Below are 20,324 nucleotides of genomic sequence, written 5' to 3'. Positions count from 1 at the left end.
GAAGTTAAGCTGACTGGCCTGTAGTTTCCCGCATTATTCTTATTCCCCTTTTTAAAGATGGGCACTAGATTTGCCCTTTCCCAGTCTTCTGGAATCTCACCTGTCTCCCGTAATTTTCCAAAGATGATAGCTAAAGGCTCAGATACTTCCTCTATCAGCTCCTTGAGTATTCTAGGATGCATTTCATCAGGCCCTGGTGACTTGCAGACATCTAATTTTCCTAACTGATTTTTAACTTGTTCTTTTTTTATTTCAACTTCTAACCCTACCCCTTTCCCACTTAGCATTCACTCTGTTGGGCATTCCTTCATCAGACTTCTCAGTGAAGACCGAAACAAAGAAGTCATTGAGCATCTCTGCCATTTCCAAGTTCCCTGTTACTGTTTCTCCCTCCTCACTGAGCGATGGGCCTACCCTGTCCCTGGTCTTCCTCTTTTTTCTAATATATTGTGACAAAGTCCCTTGTCAGCCTCTGTGGGTCCCTGTGCTTCCTGGCGGATTTGTGCTGCCTCAGAGCCTCACAGAGGCCCCCCTTTTGCTCAGGCCCTTCCAAAGGCAGGGGTCTCCGCTTAGCGAGCCATCCTCATCATAGGCAGGACCAGTACAGGGAGAATAATACCAGTCCCCTTGCAGGCCCGTGCCTGCTCCAGTAAAGTGATCAGCATCTCTGCCATTTCCAAGTTCCCTGTTACTGTTTCTCCCTCCTCACTGAGCAATGGCCCTACCCTGTCCCTGGTCTTCCTCTTGTTTCTAATATATTTATAAAAAGCCTTCTTGTTTCCCTTTATGCCTGTAGCTAGTTTGAGCTCATTTTGTGTCTTAGCCTTTCTAATCTTTCTCCTGCATTCTTGTGTTGTTTGCCTATATTCACCCTTTGTAATTTTTCCTTGTTTCCATTTTTTGTACAATTCCTTTTTTATTTTGAGATTGTGCAAGATCTCCTGGTTAAGCCACGGTGGTCTTTTTCCATATTTTCTATCTTTCCTACACAGCGGGATAGCTTGCTTTTGGGCCCTTAATAATGTCCCTTTGAAAAACTGCCAACTCTCCTCAGCTGTTTTTCCCCTCAGCTTTGCTTCCCATGGGACCTTACCTACCAGAAGATAGAACTGATTGGCGTGATGCTTGACTTGACCTGTGCAAGGTCCAGCCCCAGGATAGATTCTGAGCCTTAGCAAACCTCATAGGAGAGGTGTCCCCAGTGCTTGACCAGACAACATTCTGGAGAGAGTCCTGTTTGATGCCCCGACTCCCTCTTTTGAGCTAAGTTTGGACACCTCAGATCTTGGCTAGGAGAGTGCACCTCAGCAGTCTGTAGACCCAGAAATATGGCTGCCAGTGGAGGTGCAGCTGCACATAAATGTTAAAGAAGTCAGAGTGGTTCATCTGGTCTGGAAGGTCTTCCTGCCATATGTGTTGGTCAAAATGATGAGAGTCCTCATGGATGACACAGCTTCCTTGTTCTACATCAGCACTCAGGGAGAAGGTATGTTCGTTGACCCTATGCCAGGAAGCATTCCTTCTCTGGGATTTTGTCATCTGTCACAACATCCAGATTGTCTCAGCAGGGACTTCTATTCTGACACGACTGGTTGTGCCATATGAACACGGCTGGCACAGTCTTCCATCAGTCAGGTATTAGATCAGATAAGACGAGAGAAGGCTTGAGTAATCATGATCACTCTAGCATGACCACACTCATGAGCATAGCGCTATACACCTTTGAGCCCTTCCAAACTGCTCTTAACCTCTTGACACAGAATGATAGTTGGCTTTTGCATCCCTCCTCTTTTTCTTGGCAATCAATCAATAACAGGTAGGATGCCTTCATGTCACTCTCCTATTTGTGAGTCTGTGGCCGTGTCTACATGTGCCCCAAACTTCGAAATGGCCATGCAAATGGCCATTTCGAAGTTTACTAATGAAGCGCTGAAATGCATATTCAGCGCTTCATTAGCATGCGGGCGGCAGCAGCGCTTCGAAATTGACGTGCCTTGCCGCCGCGCGGCGCGTCCAGACGGGGCTCCTTTTCGAAAGGGCCCCGCCTATTTCGAAGTCCCCTTATTCCCATGAGCTCATGGGAATAAGGGGACTTCGAAATAGGCGGGGCCCTTTCGAAAAGGAGCCCCGTCTGGACGCGACGTGCGGCGGCAAGGCACGTCAATTTCGAAGCGCTGCTGCCGCCCGCATGCTAATGAAGCGCTGAATATGCATTTCAGCGCTTCATTAGTAAACTTCGAAATGGCCATTTGCATGGCCATTTCGAAGTTTGGGGCACGTGTAGACATAGCCTGTGGGTGGCTGACCAGCCTGATTCTGGAGCCGCAGATCTTATCACAGAACGGGCAGGTGTTGGTAACTGTTCAAGGGGTGTGGGACAGTTTTAGACACTCTTTTATTCTTCTCTGCCTCTCCTCGTCTGCACTGCAGTAGCACCTCTCAAACTGCACTGCCCCTTCACAGATTACTATTCTCCATGGGGGACAGTCTTGGGCAAAGTTCTCCCAAGTGTTGACACCAATGCTGCACTTTTTCATGTGTGCTTTCAGCGTGTCCTTATATCGCTTCTGCTGGCCCCCCAGCACTTCTCTGTCCTTCCTCCAACTTGGAAACAGAATCTGTTGTGGGAGGCACTAATCAGACATCAGAACCACATGACCAGTCCAACAAAGTTGTTGATGAATGATAATGGCTTCAATGCTGGTCATGTTTGGCTCTTCGAGGACACTAGTGTTCGTGTGCCTGTCCTCCCAAGAGATATTTAGCATTCTCCTGAGGCAGCATTGATGACATTGTTCAAGTTCTTCTTTGAGTGGTCCCTGTGGTTCCTCCACTGTGGGTATCAGGCTTGCCCAGACACCGCAAATCAGAGATTTGCTCAGCAGTAGTCAGCCAGACAGCTCATGCGTGGCCAGCATCTCACTCCATTTGCAGTCTTTTGATCACATGCGCAGTCTGGCTCAAACCGGTTCCTCTCAACGTCTCACAACTGCAGATAGAGTGAATGTTACCTCCTCAGACCACCTGTTAAAATACCTTTTCTTCCAGTTGTTCATTAGTTAGTTGTCATTAGTTACTTAGTTGTTAGTAGCTCTTAGAGTTGCTGTTTAAAAAAAAAAAAGACCATGTCGGGATTACCTGGTTTAAAAAAATGTGACTCCTGCCACAAGGCTAAGCTGGCCTCAGATGGCCATTCCATGTGTGTTTGGTGTTTGGCTGAGGGGCATATCCACTAGAAATGTTCTCACTGTTCCAAACTGACTTCTAGACCTGCAGAGACAAAGAGATGCGGCTCCAGATGATTGTATTCAAGAGGAATCTTCAGCTCCTCAGCACCGCAGAAAAAAATTAGAGCTTCACCTACTTGATCCTTGCCTTCTTTTTCTAAGACCGCTCCTCCGCTACCATGGTCTCATCAGAGGAGCCATGGTAATGAGGCCATTCAAAGCAAGCTAATGAGGCACTGGCATGTGCAGAACTAGAACAGAGTAAGGGAATGTCAAAGTGGGACGCTTAGTTCGAAGCTGCCCCCATCTTCACTGTCAACCTGAAAACTGAAGTTTATTTACGCAGCTGTTTATTTACGGTTTATTTATGAGGTGCTGAATATGCATGTCAGTGCCTCATTAGCATGCTTTGAGTTGCCTCATTACCATGGCCCCTCCTACAGGACCATGGTAGCATAGCAGCAACCTAAGAGCAGGATGAGTAATACTGATGACAACGACACCACTGGCACTGCCTCATTGTTGGTTAAACAGCCCAAAACTAAAAAATCATCGAGCCCGGTACCAACGTTGAAATCTTGGTCAGAACTGATGGTCACCCAGGCACTGGCAGCACCAGCCAAAAAACCCTCAGTGCTGACACCCAAGACTGCAACTGCAGCACTGACAACAAAATCCTCAGCGCTGACAGCCAAACCCATGGCACCAAGCTCATTGGCACCAACAGGTGATTTCCTGGCACCAACTAACGTATCTACACCGTACACTTCAGCACGAATAGCAACCGTTTCTCCCCTGGCACTAAGGAAGGCAACATCAAAATCTGTTCGGCACCAGAGTCCTATCCAGGACTCTGCACCACTACTTTCTCCAGAGCCATTGCCATCATCTCCGTAGCCTTGGTCTCCAACATTGCCACCTACCAGAGATCATTCCTGCTCCAATGCCATTTTTAAGACCACCTTCTCCCTTCCTGGACCAGCCCATATGCATTTTCTGCCACTTTCATTATGTTTCCATCTTTCCTCCACCTACCACTGAAACGCCCTATGCCCCAGTGTGTTTCCCACATCGCCATAGTTGCAGGCACGGTTTACTTTCTAGCTGCTCCTCTCTGGACAGGCACCACTTCTATTATGCACATTGTTACTCCCATAGTTCCCATCATCATTCATACTGGTATAGTCCCAGCAGATCTTGTGAACTGTCCCCAGGTGCTTACTGATCTCCAAGACACTCACCTGTTCCCCCAGCACCTGTCTCAGAACCCCAGCCATCGTCTCCTCAGACACATCACTCTGAACCAGAGGAGGGTCATGTGTTGGAGCCTGAAGACATCCCACCGGAGGCCTCCTCTGTGGATTTATCTGCCTCCTCACCTTATGAAGCCATGATCTCAGGAGATGTTTCTCCCCCGGATGATCTCAAACAGTTCCAGGAGCTGTTTAAAAGAGTGGCAGCTAGCCAGGACATTCAAGTCACAGCGATGCGAGAAAAACAACACCCTTCTTAAGAACCTCAGACCTGCCCACTCTTCCAAGATCACCATTCCCTTAGACAAAGCAATTACTGAGGCTGCAGATGAGATATGGCAGACACCAGCTTTAGTCCTGGCTACCAATAACAGGGAAGACAAGAAATACTTTGTCCCCTCAAAGGGAATGGAGTTCCTTTTTACTTACCCCCAGCCCAATTCCCTGGTTGTCGAGGCAGTGCAACACAGATCCAAAGCACCCCAATACAAAACAACTGTTAATGACAAAGACTGAACAAGACTGGACTCGTTTGGAAGAAAGATTTAGTCATCTTCCACCCTTCTGCTCAGGGTGGTGAATTATGCGGCACACTTGTCAAATAATTTTGACAATTTTACTAAGTTAACAGCATTTATGGACTACCTGCTGGACTCTAAAACGCCCATCCTCAAAGCCATCATGCAAGAAGGCTACACTGCCTCCAGGACCACTGTCCAAATAGCTTTGGATGTCACTGATACTGCAGCATGTGTAACAGCAATGACAGTCATCATGAGATGGGCCTCCTGGTTGCAGACATCGGGGGTTCCAAAAGAGCTGCAAAGCAAGGTTGAAGATTTACCCCTTCACAAGGAAAAGCTTTTTGCTGTGACTGTGGATGATGTCCTACACTCCAGCAAGGACTCCTGTACTACTCTTCAAACATTGGGCATGTAGACCTCTCCTTACCATCACACGAGATATAATCCATACCAAAGAAAATATGACTACCCCTTCTATACACTGCCATATCAACAACAGGGTTTCAGCCAGACTCACTGTAGGCAGCAACCCCATATATGCAATCAGCCTGCACAGTCAGCCAGGCATCAGGTTTGACTCCTTGGTCGAAGACTGCCTTGTCGCCACCATTGTCTCGCAACACCGACTCCTGTCACCCATCTTCCACTACCATCTAAGACCATATTACAACCAATGGTCTGTGATCACATCGGACAGATGGGTTTTGGAGATAATCTCATTAGGATACGTAATACCCATGACCTTCATCCCACCAACCACCCCACCTGCCCTGTCACTCTTCAGGGACCCCTCTCACAAGCTTGTATTGAAGACAAAAGTTGATCACCTACTCTCCATCGGAGCTGTGGAATGGGTACCAGACAAGTTCAGAGGAAAGGGGTTTTATTTTTGATACTTCCTTACCCCGAAGAAAGCCAGTGGATGGAGACCAATACTAGACCTTCAAATCATTACCTTCAAAAACAGCGGTTCAGGATGGTCACCCTCACTTCTATAATTCCTGCGTTAGACAGTGACAACTGGTTTGCAGCCCTCAACCACCAAGATGCCTAGTTTCTATTTTTCCTACTAGCTCTTCTCTGTATGTGAGCAGCAGGTCAAGCTGTGCATGGCCCCTGGTCTGTTCCTTCTGCACTTGTACCAAGAAGTTATTACCAACATTCTCCAAAAACTTCCTGGATTGTCTGTGTGCTGCTCTATTGGTCTCCCAACAAATGTCAGGGTGATTAAAGTCTCCCATGAGAATCAGGGCCTGTGATTTGGAAGCTCCTCTTAGTTGTCTAAAGGAGTGCTTGTCCACCTCATCTACCTGATCTGGTGGTCTATAGCAAACACCAACCACAACATCACCTCTTTTGCTTCTGCCTCTAAGCTTAACTCAAAGACTCTCAGCTGGCTTTTCTCCCTCCAAATACTAGAGCTCTGTGCAATCATACTGTTCTGTTATATATACAGTGCCACTCTTCTTCCTTTACTCCCCTGTCTGTCCTTCCTGAACAGTTTATATCCTTCTGTGATAGTGCTCCAGTTATGCAAGTCACCCCACCAAGTCTCCGTTGTTCCAGTCACCTCATATACCTTTGGCTGTTCCAGGGCTTCTAATTCTTCCTGTTTCCCAGGCTTCTTGCATTTGTATACAAACACCTTAGATAATTAGTTGTTTGGCCTACTTTCTCCTTTTGAATCAGGGCTCCTCCTTTGTTGCAACCTCCTCCTTCCCCACTTACCTCAGGGCTAGCGTCACCATTCCCTCCGACAAACCTAGTTTAAAGCCCTCCTGACTAGGTTTGCAAGCCTGCCCGCAAAAATGTTCTTCCCTCTTTTTGTTACGTGGATCCCATCTTGTCCTAGAAATCCTTGTTCCCAAAACAGAATACTATGGATGAAGAAACCAAAGCCTTCTCTATGACACCACCTGCACAACCATGCATTTGCTTCCATGATTTGACAATCCCTACCTAGGCCCCTTCCTTCAACAGAGAGGATGGACAAGAACACCACTTGTACTCCATATTCCTTGATCTGTCTTCCCAGAGTTACATAATCTGTGGTGATCTGCTCAGAGTTGTTCTTTGCTGTGTCATTGATTCCTACATGGAAAAGTAGGAAGAGGTAATAATCCACAGGTTTGATGGTTTTTGGAAGACTCTCTGTTACATCCTGGATTCAAGCAACTGGTAAGCAGCAAACTTCCAAAGATTCCAGGTCTGGATGGCAGATGGATGACTCCATCCCTCTAAGGAGGGAGTCCCTGACCCCCACCTCCCATCTTCTTCTCTTAGGTATGGTGGTTGTAGAACCCCCATCCCTAGGACCATGCATCCAATGCATTCCAGTCAGTGGGGTGGTTTTATTCCTTCCCTGAGAGGTCTCTGCCCCAGCACTCTCCACCATAGTACTGGTGCAGAGAGCTTGAAAGTGGTTGCTTATCTCCACTCGAGTTGGAGATACCTAAATTGGCTTTCTTGTCCTGGAGGTTACAGACTTCCAGTTTTCTTCCTTGTTTCATAGTGCCCACACAGGTTGCTCAGCCTGATGTGCCTCTGCTGGAATAAATGCTGCCTTCTGTCGAGGAAGTCTTCACTTTCTCTGATGGACCACAAGGTTGATAATAGCGCCTCAGGTCCTCTAATCTTTTCTTCCAAAATGGCAACCAGCTTGCACTTGGTATAGACAAAATCACTTTTATCTTCTGGGAGAAAAACAAACATAGCACATGCTGTGTAGTTCACAACAGCTGACTTGTCACTATCCATTTCTGCCTTTCCTACGAGAGTTCTCTCACGTGTTTTTAGTGCCACTTTTCAAGCTGTTCATTGCCATTACTGACAGGTGAAAGGCCTTCCTGTCTCCTCCCAAAGTCTTCCTCTTAGATTATGGCTTGCATCAGAACTTGCTATGATGTGGCCATGGTTCCTGCTCCTCCATTAACTGTGCACTCCACAAGAGCACAAGCTTCATCTAGAGCATTCCTGGCTCAGGTTCCCATCTAGGACATCTCCAGAGTGACAGTGTGATCTTCAGTTTGCACATTTACTTCCCATTACACTATTAGTTAGTAAGCTAGAGACAACGCCACATCAGCAAAGCAGTACTCTGGCCCATAACTCAGTGACGGTCTTGAGCAGATGCTGTAGTTTTTTTGTGCATTCCTCAGTGGGATCCTCGGACAGAAGCCTGTAGAATGTGGTATTGGAGAGTTGCCTGGCAGCCTCCTTTTGGTAGTCTGTCCTATTCATGATGACAACAGCGCCTCCTTGTCAGCCTCTTGGATGGCAATGTCAGAGTTGTTTCTGAGGCTGTAGCTGGGGTTGCATTCTGCACAGCTGAGGTTATGGGGTCAGCAATGCCACTTTTCCACAATTTCTGCCTGTGCACGCTGGCGAAAGCATTCTATGTATAGGTCCAGTTTGTCACTTGGACCATCGGGGAGTTCATGAGGAATTATTTTTCTTGTGCTGTAGGTGAGAGGGTACCTGTGGGTCAGTGCACTGTTCTGTGTCATCTTGGAAGTATTCCTTGAGTCGTAGACGGCGAAAGAAGGCTTCCAGATCACCACAGAACTGTATCAAGTTTGTAGGAGTGGTGGGGCAGAAAGGCCGCGTCTACACATGCACGCTACTTTGAAGTAGCGGCGCCAACTTCGAAATAGCGCCCGTCACGGCTACACGTGTTGGGCGCTATTTCAAAGTTGAAATCGACGTTAGGCGGCGAGACGTTGAAGTCGCTAACCCCATGAGGGGATGGGAATAGCGTCCTACTTCGAAGTTGAACGTCGAAGTAGGGCACATGTAGACGATCCACATCCTGCAACATTGAAATAGCGGGGTCCGCCATGGCGGCCATCAGCTGAGGGGTTGAGAGACGCTCTCTCTCCAGCCCCTGCGGGGCTCTATGGTCACCGTGTGCAGCAGCCCTTAGCCCAGGGCTTCTGGCTGCTGCTGCTGCAGCTGGGGATCCATGCTGCAGGCACAGGGTCTGCAACCAGTTGTCGGCTCTGTGGATCTTGTGTTGTTTAGTGCAACTGTGTCTGGGAGGGGCCCTTTAAGGGAGCAGCTTGCTGTTGAGTCCGCCCTGTGACCCTGTCTGCAGCTGTTCCCGGCACCCTTATTTCGATGTGTGCTACTTTGGCGTGTAGACGTTCCCTCGCAGCGCCTATTTCGATGTGGTGCTGCCCAATGTCGAAGCTGAACGTCAACGTTGCCAGCCCTGGAGGACGTGTAGACATTATTCATCGAAATAGCCTATTTCGATGTCGCTACATCGAAATAAGGTACTTCGATGTAGGCTTCACATGTAGACGTAGCTAGAGAGAGCCCTCGAGAGAGGGCAGATTCTTCTGCCAGGCTGAGTGTGTAGTTGAATAGATTGACAGTATTGCTGGGTGAGTTAGGGGTACCACTATTGTAGCCCCATGTGGAAAGTAGTTTAGATAGTTTACAGTCCTTTTTCTTCTGTAGAAAAGAGAAATGTGTGTTGTAAATTTTCTGTCTGGTTCTAGTAAAGTCCAGCCATGTGGAGGTTGCATGTGCATGGAAGGTTGTTCATTTATGAGGGTCTCCAGATTTGAGAGCTCTCTCTTGATGTTGCCCTGTTTGTTGTACAAGATGCTGATCAGGTGGTTCCTCAGTTTCTTAGGGAGTGTGTGGCACAATCTCTCACTGTAATCTGTGTCCTATGTTGATTTCAGTGGGTTTTTCACCTTCAGTCCTTTTGGTACTATGTCATTCTGTTTGCATTTGGAGAGGAAGATGATGTCTGTCTGTATCTGCACAAGTTTTTTCATGAGGTTGATGGATTTCCACTCATTGCGGCTAGATGTAGTGCTTTGCATGGTGACAAGTGTCAGAGAGGGAGCCGTGTTAGTCTGTAGCTTTGAGAACAACAAAAAGTCTTGTGGCACCTTATAGACTAACAGATATTTTGGAGCATGAGCTTTCATGGGCAAAGACCTGCTCCATCAGATGCATGAGTGGGGGTGGTGGTTTCAGAGGGGTATTTAAAGAGTGGGGTCTCAGTAAAAGGTACCTGGAACCAGCCCCTGCAACAGTCCTCGCTGCCAACTCTGCTCTCGTATCTACACCAGTAACATCATCACAGGACCTAACATCAACTATGCCATCAGGGGCTGCTTTACCTGCACATCTACTAATATAATATATGCCATCGTATGCCAGCAATGCCCCACTGCAGTTTACATTGGCCAAACTGGACAGTCTCTCCATAAAAGAATAAATGGACACAAAGCAGACATCAGGAACGGTAATGTACGGAAGCCTGTGGGAGAACATTTCAATCTCCCTGGACACTCAGTGGCAGATTTAAGGGTGACAGTTCTGAAACAAAAAAATTTCAAAAATCAAATGGAGAGAGAAATCTCTGAGCTGCAATTTATTTGCAAATTTGACTCCATTAACCATGGATTAAACAGAGACTGGGAGTGGCTCGCATCTTACAAAGACAGTTTCTCTGCTCTGGGTGTTAATATCTCCCCATTAGACGTTGACAATGGCTCACATCCCCATCTGATCTAACTTGTTTTTTCCTCCTTTGATAAGGACTGTTGATACTGGGCGATTTCCATCTTGCTGAATAGACCTTGTCCGTTCTGGCCCTCCCTCTTACTGGGACCCCACTCTTTAAATACCCCTCTGAAACCACCACCCCCACTCATGCATCTGATGAAGTGGGTCTTTGCCCACGAAAGCTTATGCTCCAAAATATGTGTGTGTCTATAAGGTGCCACAAGACTTCCTGGTGTTCTCTAGACTATATAGTGCATCTAAAAGATTCGTGACTGGCGTTAACCTCCCTGCGAGTGCGTCTGGCAGCCATTATGGCATTTAGAGGACACGTCAAAGGGTTCTAGGTATTCACCTACCTGATCACCAAAAGATTTCTTAAGGGGCTCACAAATATGTATCCCCTATGTAAACCAACTCCTCCTTGGAGTCTGGATTTAGTGCTCTGGGCATTAATGAAGCCGCCTTTTGAACCACTGGCTACTATTTCCCTCAGGTTTCTTACCATGAAGATGGCATTCCTCTTTGCTATTACATCCACACGTAGAGTTAGCGAGATGGCAGGACCTCCATACACTATTTTTACTAAGGACATAGTAACCCTCAGACGTCATCCAGGTTTCATTCCAAAAGTTTGTTCAGCCTTCTATGTTAACACACAAATAGTCCTACCTGTGTTTTACCCCAAGCCACATGCATTGCCGCAGGCAACGGCGCTGCATTCTTTGGACGTGCGCAGAGCACTTGCCTTTCACATAGACCGAAACAAATCTTTACAGAAAATAGACCCACTGCTAATTTCCCTAGCAGAATGCTCCAAGGGTGAATCCCTCTCATCCCAACACCTAATATGTATCATCACAGTGTGCGTCGTCCAGTATTACACTTCCATTGGAGTGCCTCTTCCGACTCAGCCATGAGCTCATTCCACGAGAGCAGTGACAGCTTCTAAGACCTTCCTGCAGGGAGTTCCCCTCGGAGACATCTGCAGAGCGGCTGCATGATCATCCCATGACACTTTCATGAGGCATTATGTGATCCAGAACCGATGGGCAGCAGACACTTCACTGGCCTCAGCAGTCCTCTCCACGTCAATTACATGGTGACTCCTTCACCCTCCTCCTCATCGGTTGGGAACTGCTTCTCAGTCACCTACAGTTGAGCAACCCTGGGGACATCACTCAAAGAAGAAAGCTAAGTTACTCACCTCTGTGGAGTAACTACCGTTCTTTGCGATGTATGTCCCCCAGGTGCTCCACTACCCACCCACCTCCCTGCTTCAGAGTCTGCCTTGTCTGCCTGGTTTTCAGATTCTGGGGCGGTTGTAAGGAACGGGCTTGAGCCAGTCTGCACACGTGATCTGAAGAGTGCAAACAGAGGTGCAGCGGCAGTGCCCATGCAGACTGGCTAGATGCAGCTGGAAGAGTCTACAATCTGCAGCGCCAGGACAAGCCCAGCACCTACAGTGGAGCTCACGGGGACACACATCTTGAAGCATGATAGTTATTGCACTGAGGGGAGTGACTGCTTTTTGTGTACCTTCTGTTTTAGTCCTCTTTCCATTTCTAACTAACCTGACCTTGACTTTTCTTCTTTTTTATTAAATCAATAAGATGAAATACCTGCCCCTGGCTCAGATCCACCAAAAGTAACCCTGATTCTTTTTCCCTCCAGTGGATTCTTCTAGTTTCCGTGTGGACACTGCTGTTATCAAGCAGAGAGTGCCGATCTTACTCAAGTACCTAGACTCAGATACAGAGAAGGAACTACAAGCACTTTATGCACTACAAGCATCTATAGTAAAACTTGATCAGCCTCCTAGTAAGTGGTGGGGGGGGTGCTTTTTACATGTTTGGGATTTCAAAAATGACTATATGGCATAGAAGGGAAAGACCCAGGTAGAGGATTAGAGTTGAGTCTGAGATAGTCTGGTATATTGTGCTCTTCCTGATGGTGGAACAGACTAGTTAGTTGGGTGCCAGGGGGCTGAGGACAAACTACTATTATATAACTGAATTATACAGTTCATAGCTTTAGACTACTACTCTTACAAAGGGACATAAGATCAACCTAGGAAATTACAGACCAGTAAGTTTAACTTCTGTGCTGGGAAAGATAATGGTGCAAGTAATTAAGGAACTCACCTGCAAACATCTAGAAGAAAATAAGGTGGTAAGTAACAGCCAGCATGGATTTGTGAAGAACAGATCATGCCAGACCAATCTGATAGTTTGCTTTGATAGGATAACAAGTCTTGTGGGTAAGAGAGAAGCAGTGGATGTGGTACACAATAGACCCCCAAGTTACGTGGCGGTTGCATTTCCCTGGGCTTGCAGGAGCCGGAAAACTGACCAGCCCATGAGGTGCAGCGGCAGTGCGAGGTTTGGTTAGTTTCCTGGCTCCCAGAGTGCTGGGGAGTGGGAACTAGGCAGCAGCCATGTGCTCGTCAGTTTCCCAGGTCCCACAAGTGGAGAAGAGCTGGGAACCAAGCAGCAGCCTGGAACCAGGTGCAGTTTCTCCCCAGCTCTCCTAAGTGGGGGAAGTTGCAGAGAATCCATGCCACCATGGCTGTCTGTCCCGCTCCCCACCCCCGACTCCCCCACTTACAAGGAGGAAGGAGAAAAATTGTTGTCCTTGGCCTCTGGGGATAGGACATGGAGCAATGGGCTTAAATTACAGGAAGGGAGGTTTACGTTGGACATTAGGAAAAACTTCCTACTGTCAGGGTCATTAAGCTCTGGAATAAATTGTCTAGGGAGGTTGTGGTATCTCCAGCACAGGAGATACTTAAGAGCAAATTAGATGTACATCTGTTGGATGGTCTGGAGGGTGCTTGGTCCTGCCATGAGGGCAGGGGACTGGACTCGATGACCTCTTGAGGTCCTTTCCAGTTCTAGTGTTCTGTGATTCCCCACACTTCTTCACAGCTCATTCACTGGCTACTACCTTAAACAGCCAAGAAAAAATGCCCACAATGTAGAGAGAGAAAAAAGGAAAAAAAAAACCCTCTTCTGCACTGAGTAGAAATCATTCTACTTAAATTTCAGGGCAACTGCATGTACAAAAGCCTACTATGAGTTTTTGAGGGCATCTGCTCTAGGCTTTTGAGTCTTCAACCATCACATCTCTATGGTAGACACTAAGGCCAGGTCTACACTTGGAGAAAAAATTGGATTTAAGACACGCAACTCTAGCTACAAAAATTGTGTAGCTGAAGTTGATGTTTCTTAAATCAATTTTTGCCACCATCCCCACAGTGGGAGGTGGATGGGAGAAACTCTCCCGTCATTATGCTTACTCTTCGCTCCTATAAGCAGTGTCTGGGTTGATGGCAGTCCCCTGATTGTTTGATTTATTAAGATCCCATTAGGTATACTAAATCGAATCCTGGAAGATTAACCACCAGCATACGGATCTTCCAGGAAATATAGAGGTTCCCCCAGATTTCTCCCTCTTGAGATTTTTCCAGGCTGTAAAGTTACCTGTCTACACTGTGATGTCCCTAGGAAACCAGGCTGCCTAAACAGCCCAGCAAAGTAAGTTACCACTCAGCCATTTTTAAGCAAGTCTTAAGACTAAAGAATGAAACTTATTAAAAGCAATAAAAGAACCTACGTGCATGATAATAAGCCTGAAATTAAGCATGATAAGACTCAAACACACCTCAGCTCCAACCAGGACTCTGGTGGAAGTCATTCCTTCAGACCCCACCATGTGGTTTTTCTTTGGTCACGAGCTCATAACAAAGAGCCTTAGCTCAGAACTAGAACACCTACGAACAGGCCAATCTCTCTGTTACACAGCTTGGGCCTTTGATCTTGAGATTCCGGGAACAGCAGGCAATGATCTGCTCAAGGCGTAACTTCAAAAGGCTGACTTGTTGCATAAATAGTTTGGGGAATTCCCTCAACCATGTCACTTGACATTTTTGATCCCGAAAGCCCATTTGTGTGTGGCGGGTTTACGTCACTTTTCCTCCCAGGAGAGATTACATACAATTCTAGCCCACAATCATACCTTTCCTTTCCATTTAATGCAATGGACTCCAAGAGTTTGTAAACTTAATTCTGCAAGGTTTTCCCAGAATAATGTTGAAAATTGCCATATTGGTAACATAGATGCTGTAATAATTTATAGATCAGTGAAACTGAGTAGCTCAAAATGGCCATTGTAGATTCTGTTCCATGGCCATTCACTGGTATACCATGGACACGCTGCTGCCATTCTGGCCCTCCATTGAGCATATGACAGCATGTTCTTCGGCATTAGAGGAAACTTGACTTTAGCATAACAAAAAGCAGTCAAGTAGCACTTTAAAGACTAGCAAAATAGTTTATTAGGTGAGCTTTCGTGGGACAGACCCACTTCTTCAGACCATAGCCAGACCAGAACAGACTCAATATTTAAGGCACAGAGAACCAAAAACAGTAAGCAAAGAGGACAAATCAGAAAAAGATAATCAAGGTGAGCAAATCAGAGGGTGGAGGGGTGGGGGGGAAGGTCAAGAATTAGATTGAGCCAAGTATGCAGACAAGCCCCTATAGTGACTCAGTGACTTTAGCATGTGTATATTTTAACCTTCATTGTCTACATAATTGGCATGCAACCACTATTAACAGCAGTTCCCCCTACTCCACTTTTCACTGTAACAAAGTTTACTTTTATTCAGATTTTAAACAGGCATCACTAAATATTTCTGTATTTCCTTGTCTTCCAACTTCTGTACACTACTAAACATGTTTTCCTTCTTGCAGATCTGTTGCGGATGTTTTTTGATTGCCTGTATGATGAGGAGGTAATATCAGAAGATGCCTTCTACAAATGGGAAAGCAGCAAGGACCCAGCAGAGCAAAATGGGAAGGGAGTAGCACTGAAATCAGTCACAGCATTTTTCACTTGGCTACGGGAGGCTGAAGAGGAATCAGAGGATAATTAAAACTTAGAATACAGAAAACAAAAAAAGAAACAATTTAAGTATTTTTTTAAAAAGTTTCACGTCTTTGCCAATCACAGTGCAGCAAGGCCAATTCTCGCGCATAATTCCCTCCTTCCCCCGCATATGCACAAGTGGGAGAAGAAAAAAATAGATAAACATAAAAGTGATCATGGAGGAAAAAGGTGCTTGGGAAAAAGAAGAGTTAACTTCAAACCTGAGGGTGGGAGCACTACACCAAAATACATGTATTATTTATAGAAAATATTTTCTGTTTTAATCATTTTCCTTTTCTTTTTAAACAAGGACTCATACTTTAAAAACAGATCTGTTTAGCAAAAAAAAAGTGAAAATAATTTATTATTTTAAGGACTGCAAATGCCAGTGTAATTTTTAAATTTGCAGTTTCTGTAAACAAATTGTATAATAGAAAAAGGCAGAGAAAATAAATTTCCCTCCCCTTCATCTGCACCTCAGTTTTGTTTCAGAGCATGGTAAATAATTTTTTAAGGGTTTTGGGGTAAGTTACATGAGAGAGAAATTTTTTTTTATCAAATTGTCATCAGATTTTTCTGCCTGCCTCTCAGCTTACTTCAGAGATGAAAAAGAAAATAGTAATCAAAACATACATTACCATGGAACAGAAAGAAAATGCATTTGGGAAAAATGCCCTGGTCCACTGTGCTCCAAGAAAAATTCAATCAAAAGGAAGTGCTACCCTGGGGGAAAAAGTACTATTGATACTTTCAAAACCTTTAACATGAATTAAAGGCTTGTAAATACATAGAAAAATATTTAAAAAAGAAAGAAAATGACTTGATACTATTTTCATTTTGAAAATATAAAGAAGAAAAATAAAGGCAAACATTGCAAGTTGAAAAGAAAATAGAGATTTCTCTTTAGGCAGATGCTGAATGCACCACCATCTCTGTGTGGTGCTGTCTTCCTTTTTAGTGTGCAGATTGTGGATCCACATTTATATTCATATAGGCCATATCTACTCTATAAAAATAACTTCCAAGTTGCTTACATCAAAGTACAACTGGGATGTAACAGACTTCAAAGTTGAGCAGCTACATACACCCTACTTGGAAGTTAGACTTTGGAGTAGGGCACTTCTGGGAATGGAGGAAGGACTTAGAAGTTGGACTCCCTTACTTCAAAGTTAATTTCAAAGTAAGGGAAAATGTGTGTAGACACTCTGCAGGCTACTTCGAAATAGCCCCTAATTTTGAAGTTAACTTTGAAGTTAGTTTCTAGTGTAGACGCACCCATAGCGTGTGTGTATGTATGTATGTCTGCACCAGAAAAGAGGAGAAATGTGACATTGCTGCTGGAAAGACCTGTTTGAGCAGCTAGCTGTGTCATTATACAAACTAGATTCATCCTGTTTCAAATACTTCTCTGCTAGGCTGGGAGATGAGCTATTGGGCAATAAAAAACTGACTTCTGCTTAGTTTTGGATTTATTTGACTATAGTGTGTCATGACGTCAGAACACCGCATCGTTATGGTGGTAGCGCTATCGACAGGTTGCAACCTTGGAACCAGATAACCAACCTCTCTTTTCAATGGCTTTTACAATCATTGTCACCCAGCCACCACCTCAATGTTTGCATCTGTCAGTTTTCTTGTTATACTTACGGAACCCAAAACACCCAACAGTAAATTAAAAAAAAAAATGCAGCTTTAACCAAAAGAATTGATACAAATGTTGCAAGTGACACAGTGCTCTGCCCAATCCCTACTTGTGTATGAAGTCTGAGTACAGCCTGGTCACTGGCTTCTCTGGCACAAATTGGAGTGCATACTACCTCTGTGCCCAAAGATAACTCAAACATGACCTTTTTCACAGGGCTGATACCATGCAAAGTTCACTCCACAAAATTAGGTGGCTTCTGACCAAAGTATCTCTCTCAAACAACCAAAGATGACCTGCTGGCTCTCAATATGAAGATGCATCCACCATAATACAATCTGCAAAGCTTGTGGAGCCCTAAAATGATAATTTGGGAACTGTGGTCCATGGACCATGAGCAACCTATGGAGTACTTGCTGGTTTGTGGAGTTCTGGCCACTCGCATGGTGCTATCTCTTTCTCTACTGCTGCTAAACCACTTTTCAAGTCTACAAGTTCATTAAATATTTTCCTCTTCTTTTAAATATAAATACTTCCTGCACATGCACAGGAATGATAATTGAGTGCTAGTGGAAGAGGAGAAAGTGTCTAGTTGTGGACAAAAGGAGAAGTGTCCAGGAGGTCAGGCGCTCTATTAACATTTGGACTACACTATGAAATCAAAGTTGCATAATTTATGCCCTAAAAGATTAGACCATTTTTAGTAACAATAAAAGTCTTTTTTTTTTCTTGGTGTGGTGTTATAACAAAAATCCTTAATGTATCCACTTATATGTACCCACACAGCTCCTGATTCTTCACATCTTATGCACCCCTCTCCCCTACACCCTTTTAGCCATCCTGGCCAAAGAGCTGTTTCTACAAATTGGTGAAAAAGTCAGGGCTTTTCTGGGCAGAGTTGTATCAATGTGATGGTCCAATGCAAAATGTTTTATAGGCAGTGTTCATTGGGAATAAGACACTCTTAAGCCAAAATAAGAATATGTACAAAGGGGTTTTCACTGGTTTTAATAAAACCAATCAAGTTTGTGTGTTTAGATATAGCTACATCAGTTGGGTGTGCCAGTCTATCTCACTTTTTATATGCAGGTGCATTGACAAAAGAACATGGTGCTGTCTGGAGATGTGTTTGTACAATGATCAAAAAACTCTTTCCATTATATCTCCATAACTATGTCAGTATAGTACCTGTAGTGTAGACACATACTAGGCATGAGATAGATTATGCATCTGCATGTCTGCCATAATTCTAAGGAGACTTTTTACTATACACTAAATTTGTGCCTTGCAAGTTGTGCTAGAAAGATGACCATCCTAGCAGCCTGCTTAAATGAAATAGCATGAGTTTCTGAAATCCAATCCAAGCTGCAAAGTGCCTTTAAAGCAATGTATTCATGCATACATGGAGATGTAAATAACTCGTAGAACTAGAAGGGACCTTGACAGGTCATCGAGTCCCATCCTCTGCACTCCCCGCAGGACATATTACCATCCCTGACTGGTTTTGGTTTTGTTTTTTTTAAATCTAACCTGCCCCAGAATCTTGAAAGGTCCCCTCAAGAATTGACCTCACAAACCTGGGTTTACAAGGCTAGTTTTTTGACCTAAGGGCTAGAAATTCTAGCACATGTGAACAAGCAGGTGCTTCTGCTGAAATAGAATCTGTTACTGACAGGTTATTTTGTGTGGGACATTTGAATCATTTGAATGAAGTAAATGTAAAAACATTCATCAGTGAGTGGGAACATAAGCAAAGTAAATGGGGATGAGAGTAAACGGGAAAGAAGAAATAACTCCCCACATCCCCTGTCGAGATTTGATACTTTCAAGTTAAATGTTTTTGGGGAATAGGCAACTTGCCCTCTTGGCACTATTATACATACGTGAAGGGGATGTCATTGAGGTCCAAGCATCTTTGTGGGTGTATCTGAATTCCTGGAAGCACAGCTTCATATGCTGGAAAGCGTACGTTATCTTTTCAGAGGTAAATAAAGTAAGTTCTATGCACTGTATTGGGAGCATTGTGGATATGATCTTAGGACTGTAGTTTCTGCCCTGTGTGCACATTAAAGACCCCATGTCTCTTGTCATAAGAACATTTTCCTCCGGCGTCATTGATAAAATTGCCTCCTCCCATTACCAGTGATGCACTCTGCATGCTATTTGGTTACATCAGGGATGGAGAACTGTTTTTGGGTTGGAGGGGCTGCTGACTCACAGAATAGTCATTTGATAGCCATGTTCCCCTCATACACCAGCCCCAGGCCCTGAGGGTGGGGGGGGGGTAAGCTTTGAGGGTGGGGGCAAAATGAGGGGTTCAGCGTGGGCAGGAGCTGCCAGGAAGTAGGCTTGTGGCGTGGGGTCTGGGCAGCAGGGTGGGTGCAGGAGCACTCTGAGGGTAGAAGGTCTCGGGAGAGGGGCGTGCAGGAGAGGGCTGGGGAGGTCTGGCTAGGAGGGAGGCTGCAGGAATGGACTGGACATGCAGGGTCTGGGCAATGAGAGTGTGCTTACGTGGCACAGCTCCCCCACCACTCCCAGGCACCCCCTCCCCCAGCTGCTCTCATTGGCTAGAATTCCAGCCAATCAGAGTGGCCAGTGGGGGGTGCTGTCCAGGTAGTGCTATGCTGCTGTCATTCTCTCCACTGGGGAAGGGGCAGGCGTGTGCAGAGCCTGGAACTGCTTCCTGCCCCCCGCCAGGGCAGACGCTGTGGGCTGGATCTGGTATCAGCTTGCTTTATTGCAGCTCTTGAGGCTCCACATGCCCTGCCCTGCAGTAGGCTTGATACTGGGGAGCCTCAGAGGCCAAATCCAGACAGGGGACCCGGGGTTCTGCGCCCCCCCCCCCCCCCGTTACATGCGCTACTATGCTTTTCTGTGAGCTAATGTGTATCCATGAGGGTTTAACCACCAGTTTGTGAAACGCTTTGGAATCCTCGAAGAATAGCAATGCTAAAATTTGTGTTTTGGTGAGCCGGGGCGGGGGGTGGGTGTTGGCTGCACCTAATTCTGCATGAGACAGCTGGGTGGTGTTTTGCAGCCAAGATTACGCCTGTCCTGTGTAGGAGGGAGGCCTAAAGTTCCTTGCATGAGAGCTGAGCATTTTTAAGCTGTCTTAAAAGTAGGGGGCCTAACAACTTCACAGCTATCAAAAATGAGTCATAGATCATGAAATCAGTGTGCATTTACCCTGTACTAAATGGAGTTCATGGGGGAGCCCAGCATTTCT

At 45.6% G+C, this 20,324-nt stretch overlaps 1 protein-coding gene across 14 annotated transcripts in view; it reads left to right on the top strand.

Annotated features, from left to right (window-relative positions):
• EIF4G3 (eukaryotic translation initiation factor 4 gamma 3) overlaps positions 1-19,169 on the top strand; it is a 505,170-nt gene extending 486,001 nt beyond the window's left edge. For all 14 annotated transcript variants that reach the window (XM_074976024.1, XM_074976018.1, XM_074976023.1 and 11 more), the window contains 2 exons: positions 12,202-12,348; positions 15,282-19,169. In XM_074976024.1, the coding sequence (XP_074832125.1) occupies positions 12,202-12,348; positions 15,282-15,463 (329 nt within the window). In that variant the 3' untranslated portion in view covers positions 15,464-19,169. The remainder of the gene's footprint in view (positions 1-12,201; positions 12,349-15,281) is intronic.
• The last annotated feature ends 1,155 nt before the right edge of the window (positions 19,170-20,324 follow it).

The sequence above is a fragment of the Carettochelys insculpta genome, chromosome 23 (assembly GCF_033958435.1).
Source record: "Carettochelys insculpta isolate YL-2023 chromosome 23, ASM3395843v1, whole genome shotgun sequence".
Taxonomy (NCBI): domain Eukaryota; kingdom Metazoa; phylum Chordata; order Testudines; family Carettochelyidae; genus Carettochelys; species Carettochelys insculpta.
Note: the sequence above shows the minus strand (reverse complement) of the source record. Positions and strands in the feature narration are given on the sequence as shown.